This window comes from Dendrobates tinctorius, unplaced genomic scaffold (genome assembly GCF_039654945.1).
Source record: "Dendrobates tinctorius isolate UK_male_01 unplaced genomic scaffold, ASM3965494v1 ptg000003l, whole genome shotgun sequence".
In the NCBI taxonomy this organism is placed as follows: Eukaryota; Metazoa; Chordata; class Amphibia; order Anura; family Dendrobatidae; genus Dendrobates; species Dendrobates tinctorius.
Window position 1 is genome coordinate 103547701 of NW_027361671.1, and position 21351 is coordinate 103569051.

The window sequence follows — 21351 nt, forward strand, 5'->3', positions numbered from 1 at the left end:
GGACAACCCCTTTAATATTTGATGCTTTCTTTCATAAACTTTGGTCCCGTGTTGCCCCCCTCTCATGTATTTTATTGATTTTAATGTTACATACATTTAATAAAATGATACTTTTATATTTTCTATATTATTCTCTATGGGGAGAATATTGTCATGTAGAGTATTACTTTTCACTGCATCCGACATGTACGGTTTTCCCGTTACAGAAAGTTCGATTACGTCACTAAGCGGGCGTGGAGCAGGCTCAGTAGCTGAGAACGTAAAAAATGTACTCGTCTTTCCACCATTTTTGGAGGGAACCGAAAAAAAGGGGTGAACTCTAATTTTTGTATGTCCTGAACTAAATAGACAATACAATGTAAACCTTATGAAATGTGCAGCCTGTTAATATCTCATGAAATAAACAGCAGTGTATAACAGACGATATCTTCCGGGCGCAGCACATCATGGCCGGATTTACCACAGTTTTGGGTAATGTGACTGAATGGTCTCCGTTCCTTCCTTGTGCGGTGAACGCAGGCCGCCTAGTGGCCACAAGCTGAATCACTTCCTTCCTTCTGTCACATTAGATATAAGCTATTTGCTGCCTCTAGCGGTCGCAAACGAAATCGCAACCGTTTCACTTCCTGCTACTGGCTCGTTGGGTGGGACAGCGGAAGTGTGAAGCAGCATCGCCGGTGTAGAGATCGTCTCCTGTCACGGTACCGTAATCATGCCGGTAAGTGGGCGACTGGGATTAGTAGTGAGGTGCCACCGCCTGGTGATCGGGGTACAAGCGCGGCAGTGATGGGTGAGGCCCTGGGGAAACGATACCTGCAGCAGACCTGGGCACAGAACAGGGGGCATTGTGCCCTCATTCCTGGCATCCCAGGTGACGCCCACTCTGGAGGACCTGTCACTCCCTCAGGTGCATGGGAGGTACAAGATCTGCGGATGGGTTTTTTTTTTTTTGATGAAAAATGTGTCAAAATAGCGAATTTGCGTCAAATGAATAAAAAATGCTCTCGTCAGTTTTGCATTTGCGTCTATTTTCGGTGTATTTCTAATTTGTGCTTTATTCTTTTAATTTGCTCTTTTTTGGGGGATTTTATTTAATTTAAGAAAAAAACCCGTTTCCCCTGTGAGAAGGAGTTGGGATTTTCAGATGTCGCTGCTCCAGTCCCCGTCCCTGGAGTGGATTTTTGGCTCAAAGTTTACAGCATTTAGCAAAACGTGCGACTTTTTTGGCCTAAAAAGTCGCAGAACGTGTCAGAGCCAGAATAAAGCGTATTTTTGATGTTGCGCCAGACTAATGAACCCTGTGCGCCATTGGGAAGAATTTGGCAAAATAAACCCCGTAATGCATACCACAAGACAATAAACATATCCTCACCCGACTACATAACCGCTGCAGCAAATCACTGACCTTGGTGGTGACTTTATCTGAGGCCTGTGATTGGCCGCAATGATCATGTGGCGGCCTAGCCGATCGCTGCGCTCTGCAAACGACTTTCGACTAACCTCTGCACTAATCCGTACCTCCCACTCCCGACTCCAAGACTTCTCCCGTGCTGCTCCTATCCTCTGGAGTGCTCTACCCCAAGAAATCAGGACTATCCACAATTTGCATAGTTTTAGGCGCTCCCTCAAAACACACCTGTTCAGAGCAGCCTATCACATTCACTAATCAAAGTCATTCTCTGCGTAAGTGTGCGTGTGTAGCCCATTCACTATCTCCATCCATCCTTCACTCCTGCAAGATGGCTGGACCTTCATTGTAAATACACCATTGTAAATATACACCTGTACTCTGTATCTCCCTCACCTCATTGTAGATTGTAAGCTCTCACAAGCAGGGTCGTCTTATTTCGTCTTATTTTGCTTTATTGTATTGTTAGCGTTGTTACTTATGACTTGTGTTTTGAAACTGTTAAACTGTAAAGCGCTGCGGAATATGTTGGCGCTATATAAATAAAGATTATTATTATTATTATTATTATTATTATGTAGATGATGTGATTGCTGCAGTACAGAGCGGCGGCCGTCCCCATGTGAGGGCTGCTTAACTATCCCAAAAGCAGAAAAATCCCACAGTCCTGGACGTCCCTATAATGCATCTGATCTTGAGCTTGGAGTGTGATGACGCGTAGGACTGAAGAGGGAGCAGGATGGGGCTTGTGTGAGCACATTCTTCTATTATACTAGTCGTTCTTACAGCTGCGACAACTCTGACAACTATGTGATGAGCTGTATGCCTCTTGTCAGAGAGCAAGGAGACGTGTAGAGTCTGATTCTAGAGTCTTTACATTTCTGAACATATCGAGAACTGTAGAACTCCAGTCACAAAGTGTTTCTGCACCGTGGACTTCTGCTTTAGGAACGGGAAGCCTATCATAGCTCTCGTGAGGTGTCTTCCATCTGCGTCCTCCCTCTCTTCCTGTCAGTCAGGCCTATGGAGAACATCTCCCACATTGTAGTCCGTCTCAGCAGTGTAGGAAACAGGGCTGAGGAGTCGGAGGTTTGGCTTACTGACTCCACAGCCCTAGAAGGAAATCCCTTTATCCAGTTATAAGTTCATCTAGTTATCAAGTGCCCATTTACAGTCCTAAAATGGCCATATGCATTGTATAATCCTACCTGGCTTGGTGCCGCGTCGTCCTACCTGGCTTGGTGCCGCGTCGTCCTACCTGGCTTGGTGCCGCGTCGTCCTACCTGGCTTGGTGCCGCGTCGTCCTACCTGGCTTGGGGCCGCGTCGTCCTTCCTGGCTTGGGGCCGCGCCGTCCTTCCTGGCTTGGGGCCGCGCCGTCCTTCCTGGCTTGGGGCCGCGCCGAACCTTCCTGGCTTGGGGCCGCGCCGTCCTTCCTGGCTTGGGGCCGCGCCGTCCTTCCTGGCTTGGGGCCGCGCCGTCCTTCCTGGCTTGGGGCCGCGCCGTCCTTCCTGGCTTGGGGCCGCGCCGTCCTTCCTGGCTTGGGGCCGCGCCGTCCTTCCTGGCTTGGGGCCGCGCCGTCCTTCCTGGCTTGGGGCCGCGCCGTCCTTCCTGGCTTGGGGCCGCGTCGTCCTACCTGGCTTGGGGCCGCGTCGTCCTACCTGGCTTGGGGCCGCGTCGTCCTACCTGGCTTGGGGCCGCGTCGTCCTACCTGGCTTGGGGCCGCGTCGTCCTACCTGGCTTGGGGCCGCGCCGTCCTTCCTGGCTTGGGGCCGCGCCGTCCTACCTAGTATCACAATGTACAAGTAAAGTTTTCGCACTCTACTACCCAATCGCGAGCACCTAGTAAAGGGTCACATGTGGTAAGGCTTGAAAAGTTAGTCACCTATTGATAGAATGATTCCTGGGACCCCATTGATTCAGAATGGAGGTCCTGAGCCTCCTGGTCTGGCTGTTTGTAGACAGCCGCACATAGGTCAGGTTCCATCATTTGTGAGTTTTTATTTTCAGGTGACTTTTTTTGTATGTTTTGTGAAACTTATTGCCCTTTTTGCACCAAATCTTTCAAAACGGCGCAGATGGGATGTTGAGTTTTTCCTCCTATTTTCTTGTCTTTAACTTTTTGTTTTTTGCTTTGTTTAGAGCAAAAAGTTACTTGACTCTGTACAACTGCACAAGAATGCCAACCCCAACTCCTACCCGACCTCCCAAATTTAAAAACATTAAGCTAATCAGTTATTTTGTAAAAAGATGCAAACTAAATAATCAATTAGGCGCAAACCTAAAAGTCATTATTACGCCAGAAAAAATGACAAAAGCATTGTCAGGGGCCAAAGTCGGAATCTACCAATATGGCAGTCTGCAAATTAACATTATGTGCAAATCCAGTTTGTGCTAAGTGAAGGTGGCAACCTGACCTCCAAATTCTCATCTCTAAGGTCCCTTTTGGGCCATGGACAGTTGTACCCTGGCAGACGGCTTCCGCAGTACAGGTGCCGGACAGTTGTCATGACCCGGCCAGTGTGAGGAGCGAGCGGTATTTCTGTGTATGTTGGATCTTGACTAGTGATGAGCGAGTATACTCATTGCTTGGGTGTCCTCCGAGTATTTCAGCGTGCTGGGAGATTTAGTTTTCATCGTCTCAGCTGCATGATTTGCTGGATACATGTGGGAATTCCCTAACAAACAGGCAATTCCCATATGTATTCAGGCTGTCTAGCAGCCACAAATCATGCAGCTGAGACGATGAAAACTAAATCTCCCAGCACACCAAAATACTTGGAGATCACCCGAGCATGCTCGGGAAATCTCGCGCAATGAGTATACTCGCTCATCTCTAATCTTGACAACCACTTTTCAGAACTTGCTTGATATCAATAATTTTAGCATCAATAGTAGGAAAATGCAGCATTATATCATTGATGTGGGGGCCATTCTCCATTCTGGACTTTTGCTGCATATCTACATGGGTGTCTCTAGCCCACCAGGAGACGTTTACCGCTGGGATTCTGCTTAATTTGCTGTTCACTTGATTTTTATTTTTTCTAAGATGATTTCCTACCAATGGGCCAGTCCGTATACATTTTATCATTTGGTAATGTTATACTTGTAGTTTATACACACTACATGGGCTTCCTTTTAATATATCGTTTCTGTGTTTACTCCAGGCCTACCACTCCACGTTGATGGAATCGGACACCAAACTCATTGGAAACATGGCATTGCTGCCAATTAGAAGCCAGTTCAAAGGCCCTGCCCCCAGAGAAAGTAAGTGTGAGCGGACATTCCTGCCAAGTCTCGGCGTGCTGGGTGTGCAGCCACATCGGAAACGCTTGCTTCTGTCTTCACTATACAGAGTGGCGGCGTAGATGGGACGTACAGTATAAGGGACTAACATGAAGTTTTGTGGATTCATGCAAAAACGTTAACTAATTTCATAATGAATAATGGATTTCAAGTGCCCGTCTATTACAGGGTGACATTTCTTTATAGTCTGTTTATTTCCAAGCACAGATAATAATCTGATTGTGATTCAAGAATATTACATAGAACCTGTCAGAAACACTAACCTGCCCCTAATCAAAATATTAATGACAGTGGGAAGCCAAACCACCCATATTAGAATGAAGTAATATTATACTTTATTAGAATAAAAAGTAAATAAGATAGGTTAAAAGAGAATAGGACAACAGGTCTCCCTTTGCTCCAGGACCATGATGTATAGACAGAAATGTGGTAACGAGGACATGCATATAAACAAGGTAGCTGATGGACTCAGTAAGCCCAAATGTAAAAATATTGAGACAGATTTAGGGGTAAGCCAATATTCTGCGGTGGCGTAGACCATAAGAATGGAGAAAATGTGCAAGTGCGCATGTATACGACACACCCAGGAAGAAGCTAACGCGAAACATCCGTTGGGGTTTCGGTCCAATACTCTCCAGTTATGTCTTCCATCTTCCACTTTACTGATATTGTTTGAGTCCACTTGGACTGACTTGTACCAATATTTGCATTGTCTCTTCTCGGTGCTCTGAATATCCTACTGTTGGTGAACTCTAGGTCAATGTGGACCGGTATTCGTACGCACTTGCACTTTTTCTCCATTCTTACGGATATCGCGACCAATGGAATATTGGTTTAGCCCTAATCCATTCATTATTTTTTCTTTGGTCCGTGCATGTGCCCTGACACTATTCAAAGTAGGGCAACAGGATTAATTGAATTAATCAATTCCCTACATGCCTGCATCTCACGCAACTTCTTCTGTTGGCTCAGGGCGATGGGAGATAAAATATGTATTCTCCATCCTTGACTGCTTGTGTGCTTTCTTTAGCTGGACCTTTATTACCTGTATATGTCTTAGTAGGGTTGTGTAGGACAAACTCCTTTATTGGTGGCGACAGTATTGGCTAAAATGTTGCCATTTAATCTTCCAGTTTAGCAGTTTTCAGATCTGTTATGCCATTGAAATTGTATGAGATTTATAAAACAGAAGATTATTGGGCATTGTGTAATGCAAGGCATTATATATCGGCCACAATTGGAAGGTTTTTTTTATACAATTTAACTTAATATGAGCACATTTGATCAGAAGGTGGCACCATTGTTGTCAATCATTCATTGACTATGGGACTGCTGGAAATCGCGGCGCGCTATACTGGACAGTCCCATAGTCAATGAATGAGGAAGAGCGTGTGCTACTCCGCTCCATTCTGGACTGGGATGCAGAACCCCTTTCTCAGGATTCCAAATCTCAGAATCGCTGGGGGTCTCAACAGTCCCATCCCCAAAAATCAGCAAGTTATCCAGTTCTCCTATCTTTTTGGAGGGGAATAACCCTTTAATATTGCCCTTTTATAATGTATTATTACAAATGATTATTATGGCTTCCGTCTTTTTTCTTTTCTTAGCCAAGGACACAGATATTGTGGATGAAGCCATTTATTATTTCAAGGCCAATGTGTTCTTCAAGAACTATGAAATTAAGGCAAGTGACTTGTTATGTGTAGTTGTGCCCTGTGTTGGTGCAGATTATTCAGTTGCTCTGTTTTTATGTCTTTTTTTGTTTTAGAATGAAGCTGACCGGACCTTGATTTATATCACCCTTTATATTTCCGAGTGTTTGAAAAAGCTGCAAAAGGTGAGACTTTGAACAAATTACCACAATTACGTTTTACTTTTCATTCTTCAGATTTACAAAGTTAGCCAAAGAAAATATTGGATTGTAAGAGAAAATTATGTAGTCGGTGCCAAGAAATGGTAAAAATGGCTTTAAAACATAATAAAAGATATGTTAAAGTGGTGGCCTGATATCTAAAATGCCTTTTGCAGATATCTGTTTAAACCCTAACTTTTGTAATTTGCTTTATTTGAAAACTAGATGAGGCCTGATACTATCGCATCAGGAGGGCGGTAATGTCACGATGGGGGCAGGCTTTGCAGCATTGAGAATCTCTACCCCCATGTGCTCACCCACCTATCCTCTCCCTCTTTCCCCATGTGCTGACTTCTCCCATCTGTGCTCTCTTCTTTGACCTGTCTACCCCATGTGCTATCCCCCTTGTCTGCTGTCTCTCTCCTTCCTGTGCTGTTTTCTCCCCTCATGTGCTGTCCCGTTTGAGCTGTCTCCCCCCTGTGTGCTTTCTCTCTCACCCATCTGCTGTCTTTTTTTCTTCTAATGTCATCTCTCCTTTGACCTGTGTACCCCATGTGCTCTCTCGCTCTCCACCACTGTGCTGTCTTCTTCCCTCATGTGTTCTCTCGTTTGAGCTGTCTCTCCCCTATGTGACCTCTTTCCGTTCATTTTGAAAATTGTCTGTGTCTGACTGTGTACAGACCATACCACAGCTCCAGGGCAGGGGAGGAAGCAGAAGACAATACTGACATTACAGCAGGATATCGCAGAGGATACATTTTGTGAGGTAAAATATTGTTTAAGAACAGTCAGTGAAATATTTTACCTCACAAAATGAATCCTCTGTGATCCCCCTGCTGTAATGTCAGTATTGTCTTTTGCTTCCTCCCCTGCCCAGGAGATGTGGTATGCTCCGTACGGTCAGACACAGACAATTTTTAAAATGAACTTTCGTTCGTGGGAAAACCCCTTTAATGTGACCGGCTTCCTTTGCCTATAGACACGTCGCGCATCTGCCGCCGGGATCAGCCGAATGATTCACTGCGCCTGCGCGAAATTTGTGCTGGCGCAGTGCGATGTTGTTCCGCTGGTGGTACCGCGCAAGAGGCTGTATGTGTGTGGTGCGACAGTGTTCAGCTGGTTGTACCGCGCTATAGGTTGGTGCCATCAACAGTTTTCATGTTGAGACACCCGTCACTTGGGTGTCCCAATATGGCGGTCGGTGAACTTCCTCCGCTTGGAATTCTGGGATACGGTGAAATCTGGACAGAACAAGAGATGAAAACATTACAAGGCAATTATATAGATAGTTTACTGTTCTCATACAACTGATCCGTTTTTGTTTTTTTTTAAACTTACTTTACTTACTTTGATGTTCTGTTCGTGTCCCACCATTCAGTGGGGATTCTCAAACAGGAAGTCATCAAGTGAATGGGCCTGAATTACTTTGCAGCTTCCTTTCAAGTTCTTCCCATCCCCCCCCCCCCCTTCAAAAACGAAGCGTCATCCGGGGGTGGCCTTTCATTCATTCACCCCCCCCCCCGATGATGTCTCAAATCAATCACGGCACCACCCCAGATCTTCTGCCGCCACCCTGAAACAGATTGTCATCGGGGGAGCAGTGGTGCTGCGGTCACTCCCCTCCTGCCTCTGTGGGTGTGTGCACACGCTGCAGATTCTGCTGTGGATCCGCAACGGTTTTGGCCCTGCTGATCCGCAGCAGTTTCTGCTGCGTTGTACAGTACCATTAAAATCAATGAAAAACAAAACTGCAGTGGACATGCGGATTTTTCCTCGCGGATTTGCTGCAGTTTCTAATCCGCAGCATGTCAATTCTTTGTGCGGATTCCGCAGCGCTTTTACACCTGCTCCATTGTACAGGTGTCAAACCACAGGGGAAAACCGCAGGCTAATCCACAGATAAACCGCAGGTCTTTTGACCTGCGGATTTTGCAAAATCCGCACGGAAAAATCCGCAACGTGTGCACTTACCCTGTCACGTCCCTAAAACGGATCGTCATTGGGCGACTGTGGTCGCTCCCTTCTGTAATACCTGCCCCTGATGATGATCCCTTTCAGGGCGGTGACAGAATCTGTGGGATGGCGCTGCCGTCACTCCTCCTAGCCCCTTAACTTTCTGAATCAGGGGCAGTGATGAAAGGAGCTGTTGTAAGTGAAAGCAATGCCGCCTCCCTGGTGATGTCCTGCTTCAGGGGGGTGATGGATCTGCCACATGTCATTAAAACAGGAGGATGCATATTGGACCAGATCACCACGATAAGACCCTGTCCACAAGCCCAGCCAGATACACACAGTTATCATTAAATGAAAATTTCACACAAAATGGATTTCTGCACGGCAGGTATCATTTTAGTCAGTATTGCAATGCTAATATGGCTGTGTGTATACTTTACGTAGGGAAATTCTGCTGACAGGTTGTATAAGTTTCCAGCAACAATACATTAATTAGAAACAGCTGCCAATGCTAAAAAGCAACAAAACAGTAATATTGGTGGTTGATCATGCCGTGAAGATTAATTTCAGTTAATTAGATGAATTTATACCATAAACTCCTGAGTGACTGATGTCACCTCATTGTTTGGTCCGTTTAAGGCTGGTTTCACACTAGCATATGGAGGAGCTACGGAAGGATGCGTAGTTCCATGAAGCTCCGCCCACTGCCTTGCCTCCTTCATTTGACTCCGCCTCTGTCGGCATGTGGCCTGCGTACCCTATCTTTAGCATTGGGTACGCAGGCCGTGCCGATGTATGCTGATGCCTCCGCATGCGTCGTTTTGACGGTGCGGCGACCTGCGCCGAATGCAATGTGTTGGATTTTGTTGCGGTCACCGCACCGTCAAAACGACACATTTGGAGGGCATCTACATGCATCGGCACGGCCAATGCTAAAGATAGGGTACGCAGGCCACATGCCAACAGAGGCGGAGCTGAATAGAGGAGGCGTGGCAGTGGGCGGAGCTTCACAGAGGAAGTCCGCAGCTCCTCCATACGCTAGTGTGAAACTAGCCTAACACAGTCACACGTTCTTCTCATCGTACCGCTCTCAGTAACGTGGCTACCAGTGCTATATGTAATGGGTGTACATAATTTCTGTTCTGTGCTCTTGGAGACTGATGGAATACAACACGTGGTGATAGATTCTTTTACCTTGGTAATTAATGTGTTTTCTTTTCTTTGATCTAGTGTAATTCTAGAGGACAGGGTGAAAAAGAAATGTACACTTTAGGAATCACAAACTTCCCCATTCCTGGAGAACCGGGGTTCCCCCTCAATGCCATGTACGTGAAGCCCTCCAGCAAGCAGGAGGATGGTAAGACTCTGCTCTTGTCTGCTTCCGTGTGTTCCCAGGATATGTGACGAATGAGACAGATGTGTTGTGATCCTTAATGATCCCTCAATCGCCGCACCACAATATCAACTATTAATTGTTTTGTCATCCAATGTAAGAGTGAGCAGAACTTTTATCAAGGGAATGAACATTATTACATACGGAACAAATGGTACTGCTGTATAGATTCTTGTCCCCCAGTAGAAATGATACCTTTCTGACATGGAAAAAAAAAAGTAGAAGTCATATTCAGTTTGGGACAGAAGTGCACTGGGGACGTGTCAGTTCATGCGAAGCAGTCTAAAGGCCCTGACACACCCCTAGTGCACATCCACCCTGATTTGCATAAAGTCTCTAAGCTAGATTTCTCAAGACTAGCACCTTGAACCTCAAAACAAGGTACCACTTGTACTAGGGAACAAGGACGTACACAGCCATTACTTTCCAATGTCGACATGTTCCCTTGAAGGAGGATCTGTCCCAGGTGAAAAGTGGCCAGTTTTTGTGCGGATTTTATTTCTGTTGCTCCCCCAAATATATATATATATTTTTTTAATATTTATTTATTTTTAAATCCTGCAGTTTCAGACACCGCCAACAATAATTCCTTTACATTTTTGCGCTCTAAAATCTTCCTCATGCCTATATTTCCGCATGAGACTACAAGCTGACTTGGGGACAGAGTGCGGCGGCTGTCAGAGGGTGGAGATGGTAGAAAGCAGCCGACCAGGCTCATGTCAGCATTCTGTGTGAGCTATAAGGGAGGGACCGAGGTCATAGAGAAGCGTACCATGGAAGTATATGGAAACATGCTGCTGCTCCCAGTGTGTGTGGCACTAGGGGTACTCTGGGGCACACTCCAGTCATGGGACTGAATATAACTTAGTCGACAACATAGATTCACTACCGGCCCCAGCTTCAAAGTTCTGGGTGTGGAGTTGAATCCTCTCTGGCCAACAGGCAGGACCAGACTGGTAATCTGCCTAACCGGACCGATTCCTGGTAGGCCGCTGCAGTGTGTGGACTGCCCACTGTGGGAGACATTGTTGGCACCGCAGAGATCTGTTGTCCTGTGTGTAAAGGAAGCAGATGCAGGAGCCAGGGTGGACCAGAAGACAGGGTAACTAAAAAAAAAAAAAAGCCTGTATATTTGGAACCATATGGCGGATTAAGAAAAAACTGTATAGCTGGGAGAGGAGCCGGAATAAAATATGAACAAAAGCCGACACTTGTTGGCAAGTCCTCCTCCAATCCGGTTTTTACAATAATTTATAATTAAACGCTTGAAATTCTCCAATTTTCCCACTTGCTACTAGCGCCCACCCTATAAGTGGATATTCCAGGTTTGTCGCTGATTACCTATTGACCATTTCCTGTACTGCTCAGACCCTCGATGAGGCTGGGCAGCAATACAAAGCCCACGTAGAGGTCTCTGTGCATGTCCCGTTATTTTCTGGGGTCATTGGCTGTACTTCTTCCATACCTGGAGGTTCAGTATTCTATAAGACTGATCCCAAATATTGAGCTGCCATAAAGCGCACACACAGCTGGACTGTTCTACAGACATTTAAAATAAAAAAACAAACAAATTACTTTGTGGCATGGCTATTAATGATGTCTTAAGCTTAGCATCACAAAGTAAAGGTACTGTCACACTTAGCGATGCACCAGCGATCCCGACCAGCGATATGACGCGGTCAGGATCGCTGGTGCATCGCTAAGTGGTCGCTAGTGAGCTGCCACACAGGCAGATCTCACCAGCGATGCAGCGGGGGTCGCTACTTACCTGTCAGATGCGGCATCCTGACGTCCTCCCGCCCGCGTCCACGCGTCGCTCGTCGGCGCCACAGGAAGCTGACGACGAGAAACAGCCCACGACGTTCTCGCGCGATCAGCGATAACCAGCGGGGGAGCGGTCGGAGGTAAGTATCAGACATAGCGATATCGCTAGCAATATCACTGCTACGTCACAAAAACCAGTGACTTTACAGCGATATTGCTAGCGATATCACTTAGTGTGACAGGCCCTTTAGAGCAGATGGGAAGCAGATGCCCAAAACTTATCACAGTAGCTAATGCTGTGTGATCACGTTTGAAAAAGTGTGTGTGTATATATATATATATATATATATATATATGTATGTATGTGTATATATATATATATATATATATATATATATATATATATAAAAATTTTTAAGATTGGCGCCTGCGACTATATGTACGTGTTAATTTGCCGTTTCTGCACAATGTGTTTCATATGACTTTACCCTTCTCTCAGAGGTGATGAGGGCCTACTTGCAGCAACTGAGGCAGGAGACTGGTCTAAGGCTATGCGAAAAGGTGTTTGATCCTCAGACAGACAAGCCCAGCAAGGTAATATACCATATCTTACCCCTGATTGTGTGTATATATACTGGGTACAAAAATGTTATGTCATGTGATCCACTATATGGCGTACAGCACCTGACAATGACTGGACTAAATTGCCAGCTGTATGCGTGGCACATCCTATTTTGTATGACTCAGATTCATTAGATGGTGATACTGCCGTGCTGTGGGAGTGCAAACCCCCTGCTGGTGATACTGCCGTGCTGCGGGAGTGCAGACCCCCTGCTGGTGATACTGCCGTGCTGCGGGAGTGCAGACCCCCTGCTGGGGATACTGCCGTGCTGCGGGAGTGCAGACCCCCTGCTGGTGATACTGCCGTGCTGCGGGAGTGCAGACCCCCTGCTGGTGATACTGCCCTGCTGCGGGAAGTGCACACCCCCTGCTGGTGATACTGCCCTGCTGCGGGACGTGCACACCCCCTGCTGGTGATACTGCCCTGCTGCGGGAAGTGCACACCCCCTGCTGGTGATATTGCCCTGCTGGCGGAGCGCAGACCTCTAGCTGGTGATACTGCCCTGCTGCGGGAGCGCAGACCTCCCTTCTGGTGAATCGGGACTCTGTTTACATGATATCTTTAAAGGGCTGTTTACTGTAGTTGGTAAGCCAAACCACCAACTCTGACTCTGAATTCGACTCCTCAGTTTCCCTCACTTTTAACTTCACAGCACTGCCTCTCTACTGAGCATGTATATAAAGTGCAGCACAGATTTATTTTATCTAAAATCCTGCATTGTACTACTGGACCCAATTTATTATATACTAAGTTGGTCCATTTTATACTGATTCCAACTCCACCAAAATGGACACCCATTCCAATTACACAGCCCTGGCTTCAGTGGTGTAAATGTAATTTTCTAATGCATAAACAAAGATTCACCAAAATTTTTTTTTTTGAATCAGATCTTTTTTATTAAACATTCAGGAATCAATACAGAAAGAATATGACATCTTATATAGCTAGTAAAATTTACATTGAGAGCAAATATTATTTAAAGGGTAAAACTCTTCCTGTGTAAGAATAAATAAAAAGAAGAAATCTCAAAACACAGATATTTGCATAAAATTGAGCCTATAAACAACATGGCTCCACAAATAAACAAAAATCAAAATTATACATCAGTGCCTCATTTCAGCGGGAAAACCATCCCCGCCAGCCGCGCCACTCCGCATCATATTTCGCCCCCCCCCCCGCCCCCCACGGATATCAGGTCCAATCCACCCCAGCTCCCTCCCACCGCGCCACTCAAAATCTACTTCGCCACAAAGGGCACTAGACTTTATTTTCACCCCCCAAGCATCCCCTCATCGCAAGCACAACAGCAACTGGTCCAACATCGCATCCCGTACCAGTGCGCCCGAGGGGAGACCCGGTGACTCCATCCATGGCTGCCAAATTTTGTAAAACTTTCTTAATGCATTTCTTTTTAAATAAGCCCCCCTTTCCAATCTGATGACATTATTTAGTTTATTTTTAAGCTCTGACAATGTTGGTGGCATAGGATCCAACCAATGATATGCAAGTATCTTTCTTGCCTGATACAGGATGCGTGCTATTCCCAGGGCCACTGCAGAGTCCGGGTCAACCCCCTCCTCCCACAAATTCAACAAACATAGACGAGGTGACGGTCGTATTGTGATATGGTATACTTGGGCTATGAGTCCCAGGGTCTGCCTCCAGAAATCCCCAATGTGCCCGCACTCCCACATAACATGCATCAAGTGGGCATCATCCTGCCCACACCTAACACATTGTGTATTGGGCCTAAGTCCCATTTTAAATAATAAGCTGGGTGTTTTATATACCCTGTGAATGAGATATATTTGCGAAAGCCGCTGGCACTCAGAAACCGCCATTTTAGGGACCTGTTCTAGAATATCGGACCACTGGTCCTCCGTCAGGGGGCCAACGTCCCGTTCCCACTTATTCTTAGCAGCAGTCAGTGGATATGTCTCCAGATGGGCAGGTAATAATCTTTTATATAATTCAGAGATAAGTCCCCTAGAAGACTCAGATGTAAGTAGCATATGTAGTGTTTGATTATGTGTCACTATCACCGGATTTGTCCTTCTCTGTTTTTCCAATGCATGTCTTAGCTGTAAGTACTGATAAAAGAAGACGTGCGGGAGGTGAAATTCTGTTCTCAATTGTTCAAAACTCTTAAGAGTATTATTTTGCAAAATTTGTGACACCAGATAAATCCCTTTATCTTCCCATCTTCCGAACCCCACCAGCTTTTTGATCTCTTGCAAATCCGGATTTCGCCACAATGGCCACAATTCCGTAGGCCCATTTATCTTCAAAAGAGACTTACCCCTATCCCACACCTTGAAAATCATAGCCAACGTGGGGTATCGTGCCCCATTTATCTGCCGTCTTCCCACCTCCAACCGGCACCCTGGATATTTCCATACCGATCCTTCCCTCACAATATCACCACCATTGTCACACGCCCCGTCTCTACCCCAACCCTTAAGATGTTGCATCTGGGAGGCTATAAAGTATATGAATGGGTTTGGCACCGCCAATCCTCCCTCCTCCTTCCCTCGCTGCAGTATCTCCAAGCGAATCCTAGCCTGTTTTTTCTTCCAAATTAATTCCCGGAATAATGTATTTATTTTTGCAAAAAAGTCCCTACAGATCCACACCGGAGAATTATGTATCAAATATAATAATTGTGGCATCATTACCATTTTGATTAAGTTAGATCTACCAATATTCGACAACGGCAGGCGACACCAAGTATGTACTTTTGCTCTAAATCGCTGCAACAGGGGCTCCAGATTCAGAGCCCGAAAATCCTTCGGGGCAGGACTAACAATTATACCCAGATACCTAAACCTCCGAACTACAGGGACCGGTATCTGCAAATCTGAGAAATCCGCCGGGAGAGGGTCTATCGGCATTAAAGCTGATTTGGACCAATTAATCCGAAGACCAGACCTCAGCCCAAATTCTCGAATGACCTCCATTGCCGGCAAAATCGAGGAATGTACCTTATCTAAATATAGAAGTAAATCATCCGCGTACAATGATATCCTCAACTCCACAGTTCCACATCTGAATCCCATTATTTCTCTGGACTTCCGAATTGCAACTGCCAATGGCTCCACCGCAGTAGCAAATAGCAAGGGCGAGAGCGGGCACCCCTGTCTAGTACCTCTCCCAAGAGGAAAAGACTCAGAGACCCTGCCATTAGCCCCAACCTTCGCCACCGGCGAGCCATACAACAGCCTCACCCAATTTATAAATCTGTGTCCAAAGCCCATTTTCCGAAGTACCGCCCACAAAAAACCCCACTCCAAACTATCGAACGCCTTAGCGGCGTCTAATGACAAAATTGCTCTTCCCCCCAGCTCCCCAGAACTATGTTGAATCCCCAAGTATAGTTTCCTAAGGTTCATAGATGTGGCTCTGCCCGGGATAAATCCCGTCTGATCCTTCTGTATAACAGATGAGATAACTCGGGACATCCTATTGGAGAGTACCTTGGCCAATAATTTAACATCTGTTGATAATAGGGAAATCGGGCGATATGAATCCGGAACCTCTGGATCCTTTCCGGGCTTTAATATTAAAACTATCAAAGCTTCCCTCATAGATGGCGGGAGGACCCTCTGCCTTTCAGCCTCTTCAAATACCTTAAGTAGCTTAGGTAGCAGTAAGGGTGCATAGGTTTTGTAAAACTCGCCAGGCAGGCCATCCATTCCTGGAGCCTTTTCATTTTGCATCTGACCAAGCGCCTCCTCCAACTCCTCCAACAGGATGTCCCGATCCAATGAATCCCTATCGCTATCAGCCAATGCAGGGAGAGAGAGAGCATCCAGGTACTGCTCAATCTCAGTCTCCGTGAGACTGCAATCTGATGTGTATAGTCGCATATAATACCTCCTTATCTCACTCACTATGTCCGCACTGTCTGTCACAGGACCACCCGAGTCCGTTTTTAGCCTATTGATATATGAAGATCCGTCCTGTGCTCTAATGACCGTGGCCAATAAATGTCCTACTCCCTCCCCCTCTATAAAATATTTTTGTTTGAGGAAATAACGTTTATTTGCTGCCGCCGACATGAGGTTTTCCCTGAGCGACCCCTGTGCCTTCTCCAAAGCTTTTTTAGTTTCCTCTGTCGGGTTGAGTATCACCGCAGCCTCCGCAACAGACACCTCCTGGATCAGACTCTGGGTGTAGCGTCTATTTTGGCTTTTCCGTGTGCATATTTCTCTAATATATAAGCCCCTGACATAGGCTTTCATGGAATCCCAGACTATGTGTGATGATGCAGAGTACTCATTAAGTTGAAAATATTCTAGAATGGCATCATGCAAAGATCCCCCTATAAGCTGGATCCAGAAGGGATTAAGCTTCCAGATAGGTCTAGATAGGGTGAGGGGGTGTCCCCATGAAAGTGTGACATGTAGCGGCGAGTGATCAGATACACTTCTAGGCAGGTAGGCCACCCCTCGTACATATGGGGTCATGAGTGTATTCCCAATGGCCAGGTCTATCCGTGACATAGCGTGGTGGGAGCTAGAGTAGCAGGAAAACTGTCTGGCTGTGGGGTTTTGGACACGCCAAAGATCTACCATACCCAGCTCCACTAACGTTCTAGCAAATGAGGTTGAGGCAGCATCCTCTGATATGTTTCCCGAATGCAACTTATCCAAATAGGGATGCAAATATGTATTAAAATCTCCTATTAGAAGAGTCGGCGCAGGGGGAAAGGAACCCAAAATAGACAAGATTCTTTTTACTGGTTCGACTGAATAGGGCGGGGGGATGTATATGGCAACCAAAATAAATTGTATACCGTATAACGTGCAAAGCAAACATACAAATCTGCCCCCAGGGTCAACCACTGATTTAGTACATGAGAAGGGGATGGACCTGTGCACCAGCACACTGACACCCCGCGCATGGGTCGAGTACGTGGAATGATATTCATGTGAAACCCATCCCTTTCTTAGCCAATGAATATTATCTTTCACCATGTGGGTCTCAGACATACACAGGATAGCCGGGAGAAATTTCTGCATATTAGTAAATATAGCACATCTCTTATTTGCATCCCCGAGCCCCCTAACATTCCACGCTACAATATTAAGTGATATCGCCATAAGAGCAGACTAAAAAATGAGAAATCGGAACATACTCCACTCCCGAGGGAGAGAGGCAATCTCCACCATCCCTCAGTACAATGAATTGGGCGACACGGCTGACGCACATCACATCCCACAGAACAATTAGGGAATACAACAACAAACGAAAAAAACAAAGGAGGGAGAGGGAGCACTGCACACCAGTGCACAGCGCCCCTACCCCCAAACACAAGTGTAACTTGCACATTTCTCTCAAATAGAGAGAATCAGGGCTAGAAAACTCGCCCAGAGTCCATGCAGGGAGAAGGGTCCACAGCTTGTCACTGTAACGAGTGTCCACAGCAATCCGGTCAGCTCCCGCCCTGAATCCGAAATGGAATGAACAGTAGTAATTATACCAGCATAGCGTCCTAGACAAAAAGGAGTAACAACACCTGGTGGCGAAAAAAGGGACAACTTCAAGTATTCTTCCTCCTCATGGACCTCTCATTAATATCCAGCCAGGACAGCGCCATTCCCGCCGTATCAAAAAAGTGCGTTTCTCCATTCACATCAATCCGCAGTCTAGCAGGGTACATCATGGAATATGTCACCTGTAAGTCACGTAGGCGTTTTTTAATCTCAATAAATTGCGCCCTTTTACGCTGCACCTCCAGGGAAAAATCAGGGAAAATGGAGACTTTCCTCCCATTAATAGCAAGTTCCTTAATGTCTCTGGATCTGCGCAGGATAGCATCTCTATCTTTAAAGTGTAGGAGCTTAAGCAAGATGGGACGCGGGGGTGCTCCCGGCGGGGGGGCACGCGTAGGGACCCTGTGTGCTCTCTCAATAGTAAAGAATGGGGACAAAACATCTTTACCAAAGGTGTCCATTAGCCATTTTTCAAAAAAGCCAAGTGAGTCAGTCCCCTCCGTCCTCTCCGGAACCCCCACCAGTCGCAGATTACTTCTACGGGAGCGGTTCTCTAAATCATCCACCTTGTTCAGCAGTATTGTAATATTTTGCGTGGCTTTTCCCAGCTCCCGTGTTATTGGTGGCAATTTATCCTCCGTCGCACCAACACGCTCCTCCAGTTCCCCCACCCTGGCAGTCACCCCTCGCAGCTCTTGTTTAATACAGGCCATGTCCTTGGTGACAATCTCCATTTGATTACTTAGAGTGGCCAGTGTGGTATTGCAGGAGTTAATTGCTGCGAGGATTTCTCCCAGCGTGGGCTCAGCAGTCACAGACTCCGGCTGCTCCCCATCCCCCACTCCTTCCTCCTCCAGCACAGGCCCCTGTGTCTGCACATGTTGGGCTGAAGGGGGGCCCAGTTTACTCACTGTTCCCTCCCTGGAGAGATGATCCTCCAGCTCCACGCTGCATCCAGCGTCTGCCTCAGTCTGTGCACTGGGCGATCGAGCAGCAGCAGGAGGCACCCTTGCATATCGTTCCAGCCTGCCAGCAGCTCCCATCGCTCCACTACCAGCCGACTTGTTGTTTGCTGGTGCCATCCTGGATGTAGCAGAGGCGCGCCCCGGCGTCTCCTTATCTTTTTTACTGCTGCGGTTCGACATGGCCCAAGGATCCTCCGCTGTCTAAACGCCCAGGGAGATATTGCAGCCCTCCAGGTCAGTGGGACTCGTCAGCAGTGCCGGTAATCAGGATTTATTGTCGGATCCGGGCAGGAGCTCTCTCACTCCACGTCCTCCCTACATGAGGTCCAGGCCACGCCCCAAGATTCACCAAAATTGGGATATTTAAAGACGCGCTGCCTTAACTTTTTTTCTCCTAAACCTGTGTAAATGTCAATGTAGGCTCAATGTGTTAATATACTATCCGATCAGTCTTCTCCGGTGTCCAGCGCCGTTGTGCTCCTCTCTGGGTCACACTGTACTCTGTGACCTGGAAGTGGCTTTTACAATGTAAGCCTAAGATGCTTCAGAATGAGGCCCCATAGACTTATATTGTAAAGCAGTGGTCCCCAACCTTTTTTGCACCAGGGACCGGCTTCATGCAAGACCATTCTTCCATGGCTCGTCAGGGCGGGGATGGAGATGTGGCAGGGGCAGGGCTTTGGTCATAAGGGGGCGTGGCTATGGACGGGGTTGTAGTTTAGTAGTGCATACTTATTTAATTATAACATTTATAATGTGAATGTAACTCAACTCCGAGTAACTCAACACTGGGCTTGTTTCCCTGTATCAGTGGGAGCACCGGGCTTGTTTCCCTGTATCAGTGGGCACACTGGGCTTGTTTTCCTGCAACAAGACAGTCCCATCTAGGGGTGATGGGAGACAGCGACACCCTTGTGTGCATGGCTCTGCTCCCACCCTTGTGTGCATGGCTCTGCTCCCACCCTTGTGCGCATGGCTCTGCTCCCACCCTTGTGCGCATGGCTCTGCTCCCACCCTTGTGCGCATGGCTCTGCTCCCACCCTTGTGCGCATGGCTCTGCTCCCACCCTTGTGCGCATGGCTCTGCTCCCACCCTTGTGCGCATGGCTCTGCTCCCACCCTTGTGCGCATGGCTCTGCTGCCACCCTTGTGCGCATGGCTCTGCTCCCACCCTTGTGCGCATGGCTCTGCTCCCACCCTTGTGCGCATGGCTCTGCTCCCACCCTTGTGCGCATGGCTGGGTTCCCCTTGTATCCAGCATTCTGAGCCGTGGCTCCGTGGACCGGCAACAGAACTGCAACGGCCCGGTCCTGGTCCGCGGACCGGTGGTTGTGGACCCCTGTTGTAAAGGACACTTCCGGCTCACACATGGTGCGCAATGTGATCGGAGAGTCTCAATTGCGGTCACGTGACTCAGAAGAGGAGCGGACCAGCGCTGGATATCGGAGGAGACGACAATCAGTTTGCCTATGTTCACACTGCTTTCTCTGTGCGTTAACCTGGTTGTCCAATAGGCCATATTCACACATCTGTGTGTCACTGTCCGACTGCAAGTCTCTGAACCTGGAGTCAACAGCCTCATAGGCAAATGTCAGGCTCTCTTGTGCAGGTCTGTAACCCACGGTCCGTACTCTTCCCACGACACACGGATGTGCGAATCCTTCTTCAGGCTTACATCGGGGCAGTGTGTTTGGGCATAACTGTAATGTTTTATTTCCACTATCTTATTTCTTTTTTGTTTTTAATGTGCTCCTCCTTTTCTCTCTCCAGTGGTGGATGTGCTTTGTAAAGAGACAGTTCATGAATAAATCTCTGTCTGGTCCTGGGCAATAAAGAAAGAAGCAAAGAAGCTGAAAGTCATTGACTTATTTTGTTTTGATGTTGAGCAAAAGTTTTATACTGTATTGTAATATGAAAAGTCGCAGCCAAACAAAGCAAGTAATATTTGGGCAAATATTCAGTGTTAAGCTGGTGCTTAATAAAATTGGGAAACTGTTTCTTTATTACTGCTTGGTGGTTTTGTGCTTTTGCTGTATCTCCACTGGTTGGAACAGTGATTTGTTATCACGCACACCCTCCAGTACACTAATAAATGGTCTATATTTACCCTGACATTGGCTTGTTTTGGTTCACCCATGTCCGAACATGTAACATAGATGTGCAGCCACTAGCCATATGTGTCCACAAAGCTGCCATATTCCTTTCCCCGATTATTGCAGTCTCTGTTGCTTAGACATTCCAGATCTGACTGTAACGACAGCTTGTGGTCCCAGATCTGACATTGCCTAAATTATAGGTTCCAATTGTGGCACCCAGACTAGAATCATGCTGCAGAAACACCACAATGGCCATGTTTTCAGACGGCTTCAGCATGTGTAGGTCTGATTAACATTTTCACGCCTGGATCCATTTATCTGAGAGCAGCATAATGTAGGGACAAAGAGCATGATTCCAGTGATGTATCAATTACTGGACTGCTTGGCACTGGCGGACAAAGACAGAAAAGGGCACCTGTGCGAGAATAATACATGGAACCATTGCAGCCCAAGAGCTCCTAAAATGCAAAATTGCACATCCTTTGGCGGTAGAAATGGTC

General features: G+C 46.8%; 1 protein-coding gene across 1 annotated transcript; it reads left to right on the forward strand.

Annotated features, from left to right (window-relative positions):
• The first annotated feature begins 563 nt into the window (after nt 1–563).
• ARPC3 (actin related protein 2/3 complex subunit 3) lies at nt 564–20867 on the forward strand. The gene is made up of 7 exons (XM_073565551.1): nt 564–718; nt 4574–4673; nt 6320–6396; nt 6481–6549; nt 9748–9874; nt 12174–12268; nt 20526–20867. The coding sequence occupies exons 1-7, from the start codon at nt 713–715 to the stop codon at nt 20586–20588; spliced, it is 537 nt and encodes a 178-aa protein (XP_073421652.1). The 5' UTR covers nt 564–712; the 3' UTR covers nt 20589–20867.
• The last annotated feature ends 484 nt before the right edge of the window (nt 20868–21351 follow it).

Excerpts from the sequence above, each read along its gene's own strand:
- ARPC3 (XM_073565551.1), top strand. Across the intron at positions 6,550-9,747 it reads GTTTGAAAAAGCTGCAAAAG|TGTAATTCTAGAGGACAGGG; the intron begins GTGAGACTTTGA and ends TCTTTGATCTAG. Across the intron at positions 12,269-20,525 it reads AGACAGACAAGCCCAGCAAG|TGGTGGATGTGCTTTGTAAA; the intron begins GTAATATACCAT and ends TTCTCTCTCCAG.